We start from the raw sequence: 14,407 nt of genomic DNA, 5'->3' as shown, positions 1-14,407 counted from the left end.
CTCAACCGGAATAGCTGAGACTAAGGAGCTTATATATATCAAGAGAGAAGAAGTTTGTTACAACAGAAAAGAAAACAGAACATTCAAGAACTGATATTACAAGACAAGTTAGTTAAGATAACCAACTGTGTAACAGAGTAAGCTACCAAGATGAGACTGTTAAGTAACAGCCGAGCTGAGGTGTTCAATACCCCCCCTCAAGTTGGACGGAGTCTGATGAAGAGCCAACTTGTTGCAAAAACCAGTAAATTGATGATGAGGCAGAGGCTTTGTCAAAATGTCTGCAAGTTGAGAAGCTGATTCCACATATCGAACATCCAGCTGCTTAGACAATACTCTGTCTCGGACGAAATGAAGATCGATCTCTATATGCTTTGTCCTTGCATGGAAGACAGGATTACTAGCTAAGGAACCAGCTCCCATATTATCACACCAAAGAACAGGACAAGTATGCAGAGGAAAGCCAATTTCAGAGAGCAAGGATTGAATCCAGATGATTTCAGCAGTGGCGAGGGCCAATGATCGATACTCAGCTTCTGTGCTTGATCTAGCCACCACATTTTGCTTTTTGGAAGACCAACTGAGAAGATTGGGACCAAGGAAAACACAATATCCAGAGGTGGACTTTCTGTCATCGATGTTGCCAGCCCAGTCAGCATCAGAGTAAGCCTGGACAGTAAATGAAGAAGCAGGAGTGAAATGCAAGCCAAAAGTGGTAGTGCCAACTAAGTATCTCAGAACCCTCTTGCAAGCAGCCCAGTGGATCGAAGTAGGAGCCTTTAGATATTGACTAAGGCGATTGACAGCAAACGAGATGTCAGGTCGTGTCATTGTGAGGTATTGCAAAGCACCAACTACACTCCTGTAAACCTTTGAATCAGCAAGCGGAATACCTGAATCAGAGGCCAATTTTACACTCGAGCACATAGGAGTAGGCTGGGGTTTGGCACTTAACATGTTGGTTTTGTGTAGTAAGTCAAGAATATATTTTCTCTGATTGAGATGAAGCCCAGTAGAATCACGAGTAACCTCAAAGCCTAGGAAGTAAGTAACAGACCCGAGAGTTTTTAAAGCAAACTCTAAGTGCAGATCAGTGATAACTTTGTGAATCAAAGCAGTATCTTCACCAGTGAGGAGTATGTCATCGACATAGACAAGTAGAAGAACCAGCTTGCCATTTTTCCTTGTATAAAAGAGACTAGAATCTGCCTTGGAGTTAATGAAACCATACCTCAGTAATGATCCTTTGAGTTTATCAAACCAGGCTCGTGGAGCCTGTCTCAAGCCATAAATTGCCTTGTTGAGCTTGCAAACATGCTGTGGAAAATTGGGATCAACAAAACCTTTGGGCTGCTGCATAAAGACTGTCTCCTGAAGAATGCCGTTCAAGAATGCATTGTTTATGTCAATTTGCTGTATATCCCATCCAAAAGTAACAGCTAATGTGAATATGAGACGTATTGTACAAGGCTTCACAACTGGGCTATATGTTTCGAAAAAATCAAGGCCTGCAACTTGTTGAAACCCTCTGGCTACTAGACGGGCTTTATATCTGTCCACTGTGCCATCCTGCTTTGTTTTTACTCTATAAATCCACTTGTTGCTGATTACTTTCATCTCAGGCTCAGCAGGTACCAAGGTCCAAGTTTGGTTGTGTTGAAGAGCCTGTATTTCCTGGTTCATAGCCAGCTGCCAAGAGGGGTTAGTAATAGCATGTTTAAAAGATATAGGCTCTAAATCATGGAATGCAGTACTTAAGAAAACTTTAGGTTGAGAATGGCCAGTTTTGGACCTGGTTAGCATCGAGTGAGTGTTGGTTGGGACAGGTGGAATGGGCAAATCAATTTGTATATCAGAAATGGGAATATATGGTGGTGAACTAGCAGAGGGTGACTGAGATGATTGTAATGAGGTGTTTAAATGAGATGAGCTATCAGCTACGATCGTAGGAGAAGAAGTGGATGTGTTGGACTGAGTTAAGGCTGCTGGAGAAGACCCTGGAACAGCTGGAGTGGGAGCACTGGGCGCATTAACCTGAGCAGAAGGAAATGTAGGCAAATGTGGGATTGGATGATCACTAATATTGATGTAAGTAGTATGAGGAGTAGGTTGTGAATCAGATTGTGGAAAAAGAGATGTATAGGGGAATTCAATTTCATTGAATGTAACACTACGGGCTATGTAAATTCGACCAGATGGATGCATACATTTATACCCCTTATGCAGTAAGCTATAACCAAGAAACAGACATTTAGAACTTCTAAATGAGACTTTGTGACTCTGATATGGCCTTAATAAAGGAAAGCAAGAACAACCAAAGGACTTTAAAAGATTATAATCTGGTTCATGGTGAAATAATGCTTGATATGGTGAGATGAGTTTAAGGGTGGGAGTGGGGAGCCTATTAATGAGAAATGTTGCTGATAAAAAAGCTTCCCACCAAAATTGTAAGGGCATATTGGCTTGAGCTAATAACGTGAGGCCTACATCTACCACATGCCTATGCTTTCGTTCAACCCGACCCTGCTGTTGGTGGGTGTGGGGACATGAGTGCCTTCTAATAATGCCTAATGTGTTGAACAAATTATAAAGAGGTTTGTACTCGGCACCTAAATCAGTCTGTACAGATTTAATTTTGACATCAAAAACTCTTTCAACATAAGAATTAAAATTTTGAAAGATGTTTGAAACTTCAGACTTTACTTGCATAGGGAATATCCACGTGTAGTTAGTGTATGCATCTACAAAACTCACATAATACCTATAGCCATCCATTGAACTGTAAAATGAGGGACCCCATACATCAGAATATACAAGTTCAAAAGGAAATGATGTTTTATTGATGGTTGATTTAAAAGTAAATTGATGAAGCTTGCCAACTTGACATGCATCACAGAATGGAAACGAAGTACATTTGGTATTCGGTTGCACTATAGACAAGACCTTTTGCAAAATTGGTTTGGAAGGATGACCAAGTCGACAGTGCCAAACTTTGGCTACTTGTGACTTGTCATTTACAGGGTTAGAAGTAGTATTACAGTTGTAAAGTTGAACTGCAGAATCTGGTGTATTGGTAGACTGGACAGGAGAGGAACGGGAACGAACAGGACATGGAAGCTGGAGTTTGTAGAGACCATCAATGAGTGATCCCCGTAGAAGTACTTGGGCCGTGGTCTTGTCCTTGATAAGACAACAAAGAGAGTCAAATTCGAGCACAACATTATTATCCTTAGTAAATTGAGAGATGCTAAGCAGATTTTTCGTGGCATGTGGAACATGTAAAATGTCCCTAAGTTCTAAAGATTTAGACTTATGTAATGCATGAATGAAATTAGAGCCTATATGTGAAATAGACATGGAATTACCATTACCAACTAAGACTTTGGACTTTCCTTTATAGTCAGTCTTCGAGGAGAGATTCTGAACATCAGGGGTTATGTGATTGGTAGCACCCGAGTCCAAGAACCAAGAACCAGATGCATCATCACGAAGAAAAGATTCAGAGAGATATGCCTGCGCACTGTCTGTACCAGAACTTGAAGAGGAGGACTCAGGAGAGGGAGTGTTGCTTCCAGTGGTTCCTGTATAGTTGACATCGAACCTATGGTAACATTTCTGAACAATGTGACCTGTCCTCCCACAAAGTTGGCATACTGGCCTATTAGATCGGCCACCCCTGTTAGAATAAGAACCGCGATAGCTCGGACGACCGCCCCTGTTGTTGAACCTGTGATTGCCTCTTAGGGAAAGATTGGCAAGATTAGCCTGAATGGTATCAAGAGAACCTGTGGACTGTTGATGCAGCCTCATTTCCTGGGTATGCAAGCTAAACTGAAGATCTTGAACAGTAAGGGGCTCAGTACGATTGGTTAGATTCACAACAGTAGCCTCATATTCAGCACCAAGACCACCTAAAATATAGAGACATAAATTTTCATCAGAAAGAGGTTCACCAGCGGCTGAAAGAGCATCAGCATACCCTTTCATCTTGAGGATGTAGTCATCAATGGATGAGGATCCTTTCTTGGTCGACTGGAGGAGTCCTTTGACTTGGAGAAGACGAGCTTTTGACTTTGTAGCGAAGATGCGCGCCAAAACGGACCAGATTTCAGAGGAGGATCGACATTGAATGATGTGTCCGAGCATTGATTCCGAAACCGAGTTGAGCAGCCAATGCATCAAGAACTGATCGGATCTGAGCCACGCCAGGTACGCTGGATTGGGATCATTGTTGAGGAGAAGAGGAACTGGTGATGAAGTAGTGCCGAGTAGATAACCATCAAGACTGTAAGCACGCGCCGCAGCCAAAACAAGAACTCGCCAGTAGGAGTAATTGGATCTGTCAAGACGTAATTGAAGCGGAAGGAGATGATTACTGGGAAGAGGAACTGGATCGACCGCCATGGGAGCTACGGGAGGGAGAACACCTGTGGAGGGAGACGAAGAGTTTGAATTGTTGTTGTCATTTGCCATGGCGACAATGGCTCTGGTACCATAACAGGAAACAGAGAAAGTGGAAAAATGTGGAAAGATTGAAAATGGTAAAATGTAGCTCAACCGGAATAGCTGAGACTAAGGAGCTTATATATATCAAGAGAGAAGAAGTTTGTTACAACAGAAAAGAAAACAGAACATTCAAGAACTGATATTACAAGACAAGTTAGTTAAGATAACCAACTGTGTAACAGAGTAAGCTACCAAGATGAGACTGTTAAGTAACAGCCGAGCTGAGGTGTTCAATAGGTGGAGCATGTTCCTGATCTATTGAAGAAAAACCTCGAAGATGAGACACCATAGTCGAAGAGATAGAGACTGTGGCCGTTGAGGAAGCAGTCAAGGCAGGACTTGACCACTCCTCGGTCCTTCGTTGGAGCGTAGTTGCAGTCTCCGCAGCTGGTGACATGGTTTGGTGATTTGGAGAAGTCAGGGCTTGTGAAATGAATCACTCTATCATCTCCAACATATATTCCTGTTTATTGATGAGAATAAATAGATCATTTACTCATGAATAGATGTTAAACCTTTTATCGGGCCAATACAAAATAATCTATATTCTGACTATTACACATTATATAAACACTCAAAAATTATTATTATTATTTTTGTATCGATCTTTGAAGGAAAAAGCATGCATTTAACAAATTATTCATCTGCTATATATAGGAATATATAAATTAAAACTAACCGTGGTGGGTGTAGACGTGCGTGTTTCTGTAGCCGTAAACGTGATCTCCTGCTCGAAGTAAACTCTTATCGATTGGAAATAAACCCATGATCACTTTGCATATGACTATTATTTCTTAAACCCAAAAGAATAAATGGAAAATGGGTTACTCTTCTCTTGTTTTTCTCATTCACTATAAACCTTTATCATCTACTTTTACGATTGCAAATCTTCTTATATAGACAGAAAACGTCCTATAGTAGTGCTTTCTTTCTTTGTTGACCCATTCCACTATCTCAATTTCTTTGTAGATTCATTCCATATACCATACATGACACCACTCTTAAAATTGACCAAACTGCGTAGCTATAAAATTAATTATAGGGTCATTTATGTGTCAACAAACTTATTAATTAGTAATATAAATTTTCTTGGTACGTAATAAAAGTACGTACCAAGTCCACATTTTTTAAGAAGTCAATGATTATGAAAGTGCAGAGCAAAGTCATCGGTAAATTAAACTTTCTACCAACAACAACAAAAAAGTTCTCGATTAATACTTTTTTTTTTAGTTTAGTAATATTATGTTATTTTAATCAAAACGACTGAATGTACACTCCATAACGAGCCACCCCTCCAAAATCAAAGGTTATAATATAAATAATATATACTACAATTGAACAAACCTCTTTATTTGTTATATAAAACCTTGCATTTATTTATTGATAACGAAATTCGTCAATTTTATTCTTACAATATTAAGTGATAAATAGTTCAAATTAACACAATTTATAAATTTGTTTGATATTGGGGCACAATTTTGTAAATAAGCGACATAATAATAGCATGATAACTAGGTTTGATATACATAATTAAAAATGGTAATAAATAGTTATTTATATATATATAATAATAATAATAAAAAAATCTAAAAGGCACTACAAAAAAATGTCTTAAATGTCGTTGACTTGTGGGGGTCTCTGTCGACGACTTCTATCGTTGCTAGAAGTGCACGAGATATCAATTTCATCTAGAATCCTTTCTATTTCCTCAATCTCTCCATTACTTTCAAAGAGAAAACAATTAAAAAGCAACTTACAAAAAATTTATTGGACCAACTAAACATCAACAAAAGAAAACTTAAAAATAACAGAAAAAAAAACAAAAACGTAAAAATGTAACTCCTACATCATACTACTCTCTCAGTCTCTCTCTACTTTTATGCTATATGTTTGGTAGGAATGAGAGAGAGTATGATGGATAGAGTATTTACATAGGAAAGATGAGGAGTGATATATGGATGGAAATGCTAGTTGCCAGAAGATAGTTACTCTCTTTTATGTTGTTTGGTATAAGAAATAAGTTGGAAGAATGGAAATGAAATAAATTATTAAAATTACAATTTTATATTTTTAATAAAGATATTTATTATTTTTTAAAATGATATATATTATTTACATAATTCTTTTTTGTCTTTTTTTTGGTTCTTTCTATTTTTTAAGGGATTGAATCATTAAACTTTAGAGGAAAAAGGTCTTCCTCCATTTGTCCCTCTCCATTCTTCTCTCTCTCTTACCAAAAATGATTCAAAACCTATCCTACCATTACTTTCTATCCACTAATCTCTCCTCTGAAACTTTAACCTCAGCTCCTCACATAATCTCATTATCTCTCTTGATATATGTATATATATTTAAAGAATGTATAAAATAATTTATGATTTAATATGAATTTTGTATATTGCATAGGTATTATAGAAAATGTAAAAATCAGATTTGTTAGAGTTGTTATTTTTTGTTGTATTTTTTTAATGATTTAGCAAAAATGAGATAGTGAAATTGTAAAAATAAGATCAAGGGTAAGTTTTTTTGTTTTTTATTTTAAAATTTTTGCTTTGTCCTTTCTCATTGATTCTCTCTCTCACTAATTCTCGACCTAGCTCCATTGCTTTGAGCTTGCTGTTGTCCTCCTTTCTATATATCTCTCAAAATGTACATATACTGGTACAAGCAACATACAATACATATTTACTTAGTTTAATTTTCAAAAATTATTATTTATTTGATAAAAAATTTATGATTTTCATACAAAAATTTAAATAATAATAAACAATATTATAAATAAAACAATGACATAAACATATTTAAATAAATATTATACAAAACATTGATTATAGTTTTATATTAAAACAAATGATAACATGATAACATTTTAGTTCATGAAATATTCTATCTAAGATACAAAACATTTAAGATATTATTCAAATCACACATCCATTATTAAATAAAAAACTTATTTATTCTTGATGTATATATATAAAAATAATCCTAATTCTTTTGGGTTTGGACAACGCCCAATGTTGGTGCAGATTGATGATTCAATCCTCATCTTCCTCCTCACTTGTCTCACCGGTCTTCCCTTCATCATTGATTCTTTTGGCTTTATTCGTAAAGAAATTTCTTATAAAAGACTCACCAATGGCTCTAATAGAATCATGTTCACCACCGGTGGCCATTTGATAAACAGTCTCAACTAGAGCTTTGAAAGCATTTCCTTGAATGCTCTTACGATAGTTAGTTGTGCAGTAGAAGGCAAAGGACTCACAGTTGTTCTCGATAGGGTGATATGTAAAGGAAATCACATCAGCTGCTAGATCAGCACCTGTATTGGACATTCTTGATGACTCGGAAAATGACTCAAACACTCTAGAATATTCAGCCAGGACCACAAGATGAGCAAATCACCTTCTGTAACAAATTCTTGTTATTGAGAATATTTTTCTGTTATAAATATATAGCAACGTGTACAAATCCTATTGGACTCTGTTTTGTAAATGTATATTCACAGAACAATATATATGTACAACAACTACAGCAGTCTCGTTTTTGAGCTGCTTCTTTCCATTCATTCTCAGTCTAAAAATACCATCTCTGCATATATTTTCTCTTGGTATCAGAAGCCATAGGCCTACGCCAACATGTCTGAAGCTCCAGTCGACTCCACCTCTGCCAGCGTCGTTGCTACGACTCCGGTGATTGCTGTCGTCGAGGTTCCTGTGGCCCCCGCCCCTGCTCTAGCTGCTCCCTTCACTCCATACACCTTATCTCAGCCTTTTGCTCTTAAGCTTGACCGCCACAATTTTTCTCTTTGGAAGACGATGGTTTCTACCATCATCCGCGGCCACCAACTCTCTGGGTATGTTGACGGCACCTTGCCTTCCCACCTGCGACAATCCCCGACTCCGCTGCTGCTGTTTCCGCCACTACGCCAGCCCCACCTCGCCCTAATCCCAGCTTTGAAAACTGGATTGTCCATGACCAGCTCCTTATGGGTTGGCTTTATGGGTCCATGACGGAAGCTGTTGCTATAGACGTCATGGGATGTCGTTCCGCTGCTGATCTCTGGCGTTCTCTTGAGTTGCTCTACGGTGCTCACTCCAAGGCTCAGGAAGATGATGTTCGCACCAAGATTCAAACTGCTCGCAAAGGCTCTCAGTCCATGGCTGATTATCTACGTCAGATGCGCGTGTGGGCAGACATTCTCGCCCTTGCCGGTAGTCCCTACCCTGAATCTCATTTGGTGACTAACGTTCTGAATGGCTTGGACTCCGATTACTTGTCGATTCTGGTTCAGATTGAGGCACACCCCTCTATCAGCTGGCAAGAGCTCCAAGAAATGCTTCTCCGCTATGACAGTCGCCTTGAGCGCCTTCATGCCTTACCCACACCCAAGTTGCTCGGCTCCGTTACTGCCAACATGGCCACCAAGACTGACTCGTCGTCCTCGTCCAATCGGTCCCCGTCTTCCTATCGTGGTGGTGTCCCTGCCCAGGGTCGTCCCTTTTCCTTTGGTGGTCCTCGGTCTAATCGTGGGTTCAGCCAACGCTCCCGAGGAAGGGGAGGCAGAGGTCATGGCTCTCGTCCCACTTGCCAAGTTTGTGGGAAACTTGGTCACACAGCTGCAGTGTGCTACAACCGGTTCAATGAAGCATACATGGGTTCAGATCCAACTCACACTCCGCTCCAACCAACCTCTTCTCACACTGCCCTTGTAGCCTCTCCTGAGATCATTGATAATGCTGAATGGTATGTTGATAGTGGAGCAAGTGACCACCTCACCTCAGATCTAGCCAAACTCACCACGGCAACACGATATTCTGGTAAGGAGTCCATCGTCATTGGTAATGGTAAGGCACTACATATAGCAAATGTTGGTTCTGGCTCTTTGTACACTCATTCGCCTAACCCTCTTGTTCTTAAGCACTTACTTCATGTCCCACAAATCACCAAAAATCTTATAAGTGTTTCCAAATTAACCTCAGAAAATAATGTTCTCATTGAGTTTCATTCTGATTTTTGTTGTGTGAAGGACAAGGTGACAGGGGCGGTGCTACTTCAAGGGCGTCTTAAGGATGGTCTCTACAAGTTTGACACCCCAACTTCCATTTCCCAGCTGCACTCCTCCACTTCAACCAGCCATGTTCCCAAGTGTCTACTTAGCTCAGCCCTTAAGAATAATGTAGCTCAAACACCTCAGTCTGAACTGTTATGTATCTCTAAGAATGATGTATGGCATAGGAGACTAGGCCACCCCTCTTTTCGAGTTTTAAATCAAGTTTTATAGAAAATGAATGAAAAATCGCTGCTTAATACCTCTGTACATTTTTGTGATGCTTGTCAAATGGGCAAATCTCATGCTCTTCCATTTAAAAATTATGTCACTAGAGCCTCTCATGCACTAGATCTGATTCACACGGACCTTTGGGGTCCAGCACCAATTTTGTCTAATACCAAATACAAATTTTATATTCACTTTATTGATGATTTTAGCCGCTTCACTTGGATTTATCCATTACGAGAAAAATCTGAGGCGCTTGCTGCTTTTATTGAATTCAAGAAACTCGTTGAAACCCAGTTTGATAGGAAAATAAAAACAATCAGATTTGATTGGGGTGGGGAATACCTTTCTTTCTCTCAATTCTTGCATGACCATGGTATTGTTTTTCAACACTCCTGTCCACATACTTCCACTCAGAACGGAAGAGCGGAACGCAAGCATAGGCACATCGTGGAAATGGGTCTTACGTTACTTGCCCAAGCTGCAATGCCACTGAAATTTTGGGTTGATGCCTTCCAAGCTTCAGTCTATTTGATCAATAGACTTCCCACACCAGTCCTAGCAAACAAGTCACCCTTTGAAGTCCTACTGTCTAAACAGCTAGCTTACAGCTCTCTTCGAGTATTTGGTGCAGCCTGTTTCCCATGCCTACGCTCTTACAACACCCACAAGTTCCAATTTCGTGCTCTCAAGTGTGTCAATCTGGGGTTTAGTGAACCTTTAAGGGGTACAAGTGCCTTAGCTCCACGGGGAGAGTGTATATTTCTCGCCATGTCACTTTCAACGAGACTGATTTCCCTTTCCGACATGGTTTTCTAAACACGCACAACTCAGAACTTCAGGCTAAAACATCATATACAGGGTGGTCTCACTTGCCATATGTTGCACCTGAACCCGTACATACCAGCAGTACCCTTACTGACGACGCCCCTGCAGTAGCACCACCTGTCGTCTCCTCTTCTAGTCACACTCAGGTATCATCTTCCTCACCTTCCTCACTTTCACCTTTTACACCTAACGCTACTTGCCCTGTTGCCTCATCTATTGGCTCTCAGCTATGTTCCAGCAGCTATCACTCACCTCAACCTCCAGCTCCACCCAAACCAACTCACCCCATGGTCACTCGGTCCAAGCATGGCATCTACAAACCCAAAGTGTACCTTGGCCAAGCAAAATGGACTCCCAATAGTGATGAACCTGCCACTGTAGATGATGCCTTACAACATGAAGGTTGGCGAGCTGCTATGCAAGAGGAATTTCGTGCCTTGACAGACAACAAAACTTGGACTCTTGTCCCTCACCAAGATCATTACAATCTTCTCGGCAACAAGTGGGTTTTCAAAGTAAAAACCAATTCTGATGGTTCCTTTCAGCGGTTCAAAGCTCGCCTAGTTGCTAAGGGGTTTCACCAACGGCCTGGCATCGATTTTGGTGAGACTTTCAGCCCTGTGGTAAAAGCCTCTACTGTTCGGATAGTGCTTACAATAGCTGTCTCTATGAATTGGGAGATTAGACAACTCGATATCAATAATGCCTTCTTAAATGGCAGCCTTGAGGAAGATGTTTTTATGGCCCAGCCACAAGGTTTTGAAGATCAAAATAAGCCTCACCATGTGTGCAAACTCCACAAGTCATTATATGGACTGAAACAAGCACCTCGTGCATGGTTCGATAAACTCAAACAAACCTTGGTTTCATGGAACTTCATCAATTCGAAGGCAGATAACTCATTGTTCTTTTATACTCACGACAAGATCAAGATTTTAGTCCTCATTTATGTGGACGATATTATCATCACAGGGAACAATTCAAAAGAAGTACAAGGGTTCATAGCTACTCTCAATAAAAGCTTCTCCCTTAAAGATCTTGGACCTCTAAACTTCTTCCTTGGTATAGAGGTTCACCGAGATGACACTGGGCTATATTTGACTCAGACCAAATACATTGAAGAACTTCTGACTAAGTTTGGCATGAAGAATCTGAAACCAGTCCCCACTCCTATGACTGTGGGAAGGCCAATATCTCGGACAGATGGAGAGTTCTTGCAAAATCCAACTCACTACCGAAGTCTTATAGGTGCCCTTCAATATCTCTGTCACACAAGACCGGACATAGCATACTCAGTAAACAAACTGAGTCAATTCCTTCAAGAACCAACCAACACACATTGGAGTGCTGCAAAAAGAATTCTGTGATACCTGAAAGGCAGTGCTAATGTTGGTCTTCACATAGCTTACAGTGAGAGTTTGAATATAACAGGATATTCAGATGCCGATTGGGCTTGTTGCCCAGATGATAGACGTTCAGTGGCTGGGTATTGTGTCTATCTTGGCAACACATTGGTGTCATGGTCCTCTAAGAAACAAGCTGTTGTGTCAAGGTCCAGTACTGAATTCGAATACAGAGCTTTAGCTCAAGTTGCTGCTGAGATTGCATGGATTGAGTCCTTGTTACGAGAGCTGAAGTTTCCTGTTATTCAGAAGCCAATCATCTGGTGTGATAATGTTAGTGCAGGTGCTTTAGCATCAAATCCAGTGTATCACGCAAGAACGAAACACATTGAGCTCGACGTACACTTTGTATGTGACAAAGTATTGAAGAAAGAACTTGAAGTTCGATACATTCCCTCTGCAGACCAAGTAGCTGATTGCCTTACCAAGAGTGTCTCCCATACTCGATTTCAGTTTCTGGTTTCCAAACTTGGAGTGCTGTCATCACCCTTTCGTTTGAGGGGAGGTGTAAAGGAAATCACATCAGCTGCTAGATCAGCACCTATATTGGACATTCTTGATGACTCAGAAAATGACTCAAACACTCTAGAATATTCAGCCAGGACCACAAGATGAGCAAATCACCTTCTGTAACAAATTCTTGTTATTGAGAATATTTTTCTGTTATAAATATATAGAAACATGTACAAAGTCTATTGGACTCTATTTTGTAAATGTATATTCACAGAACAATATATATATACAACAACTACAGCAGTCTCGTTTTTGAGCTGCTTCTTTCCATTCATTCTCAGTCTAAAAATACCATCTCTGCATATATTTTCTCTTGATATTCTCCAAACTTTTTTCCTTCTTTATCATACATTGCGGTGGTGCGTTGAATCACCTTCTCAGGAGTGTTGGAAGATCTGGTGCTGCATGAACCTGCCTTTTTGACGAGACACTGAGGCATGGAGACATTGTATTCACATCGAAAGAGCCTATGTTTCTTTAGAAAGCAGTCAACACTGGTCTTCACCACTCCTTTGTCCCTACGTGGGTTGTACTTACACTTTTCACAGGATTTTCCTAGTATGAATTTTGAGATTTTGCTTTCCTTTGTTCTTGTGAATTGGATTACTCTGTCTTTTCCAATGTAAATTCCCACAATTATATTTTCCATGCATGCATATAAGTACGTAGTACACTCATGATGTATATATCGATCATAAGAAAGATGACTACAAATTAAAGAGGAATACTCATGCATGGTGTATATATATATCATAATAATAAGATTTGGTACCGTGGTGGGAGTATGTGTGTGCTTTTCTGTAGCAGTAAATGTGATCTCCTGGCCGGAGCTGGCTTCTTTTGATGCTGTTTGATATTATTCCCATTTCTCTCTCTCCCTCTCTCTCTCTCTCTTGAGAGTTTATGTGGATGGAAATATGGACGAAAGTACTAAAAGTCTATGGGTAAACATAGTGATGGAGTGTATATATATAGCCTGATTAAGTGTTGGTAAGTTTGGAGTAGGAAGAAGTCTTGAAACTACATAGTTGTAGAAACGCGTTTTTTTAAGAGAAATGCTATGAGACACTATTGATGGCCAACACTACAAGAAGATGTCATATTGTTATATATTGGTGCAATCCAATATAGAGTATCACACATTTGAATTTAATAAATATTATGAAATATTGCTAACTAACACTCGGGTTTTAATAACTTTTCTACCAATGATAAGAAAAACACACACATATGGTTAATGTTGCTTTTAATATTTTGGAATTAATAGGGCCCATTTGAGTTGTCATGTAGATTTTGTCCTAGATTATTTATAACTAAATTAATTTTAAATTGGCTGTTTCTTCTTTTTTTTTTTTTTTTACATATTAATTTATTCAATTCAGGCATTGGGGTTTTTTTTAAATTTTAAAATACATATTTGGGTTGAGATTGACCATAATAAATATATAAATAAAATCCATTTGTTATATTTATAGGAGTTATGTTGCTGCTTTTGAAATTTAATTTATGTAAATCATAGAGACATATAACTATAAAATAGACTCTCTCAAAGATTTTATTATAAAATATAACAATTTTCCATTACATTTCCTCTCATACTAAATTTTCCATATATGTCACTATAATAAAATAAAACATAAAAGAAATAATAAATTATATTATTATAGAATATTCTTAAATAATAAAGAAATAAATTTATGCCCCGCAAATACGTTGGTTGTATTTATTCATGAATTAATCTCCTTTTTGTTCTCTTTTGCAACACATACTTAACACCCCACTCATTGCATTTATAGATTTATTATTATACGCATAATTATATTTTAGTAATTAAACCATCTCTTCTATATAATAAGTGTGTAGATAATGAAAATTTTTTGTT

At 38.9% G+C, this 14,407-nt stretch overlaps 1 protein-coding gene across 1 annotated transcript; it reads right to left on the bottom strand.

The window, feature by feature from the left end:
• Positions 1-4,736: 4,736 nt before the first annotated feature.
• Positions 4,737-5,435, bottom strand: LOC133778790 (protein LEAD-SENSITIVE 1-like). Its single transcript, XM_062218814.1, has 2 exons — positions 5,186-5,435; positions 4,737-4,969 (listed from the first exon to the last, which is right to left on the bottom strand). Exons 1-2 carry the CDS (start codon positions 5,271-5,273, stop codon positions 4,737-4,739), a joined length of 321 nt encoding a protein of 106 aa, XP_062074798.1. The 5' UTR covers positions 5,274-5,435.
• Positions 5,436-14,407: the final 8,972 nt, after the last annotated feature.

This window comes from Humulus lupulus, chromosome 5 (assembly GCF_963169125.1).
Source record: "Humulus lupulus chromosome 5, drHumLupu1.1, whole genome shotgun sequence".
Classification (NCBI taxonomy): domain Eukaryota; kingdom Viridiplantae; phylum Streptophyta; class Magnoliopsida; order Rosales; family Cannabaceae; genus Humulus; species Humulus lupulus.
Note: the sequence above shows the minus strand (reverse complement) of the source record. Positions and strands in the feature narration are given on the sequence as shown.

Excerpts from the sequence above, each read along its gene's own strand:
- LOC133778790 (XM_062218814.1), bottom strand. The coding sequence starts at position 5,273 with ATGGGTTTATTTCCAATCGATAAGAGTTTACTTCGAGCAGGAGATCAC. Across the intron at positions 4,970-5,185 it reads GCACGTCTACACCCACCACG|GAATATATGTTGGAGATGAT; the intron begins GTTAGTTTTAAT and ends ATCAATAAACAG.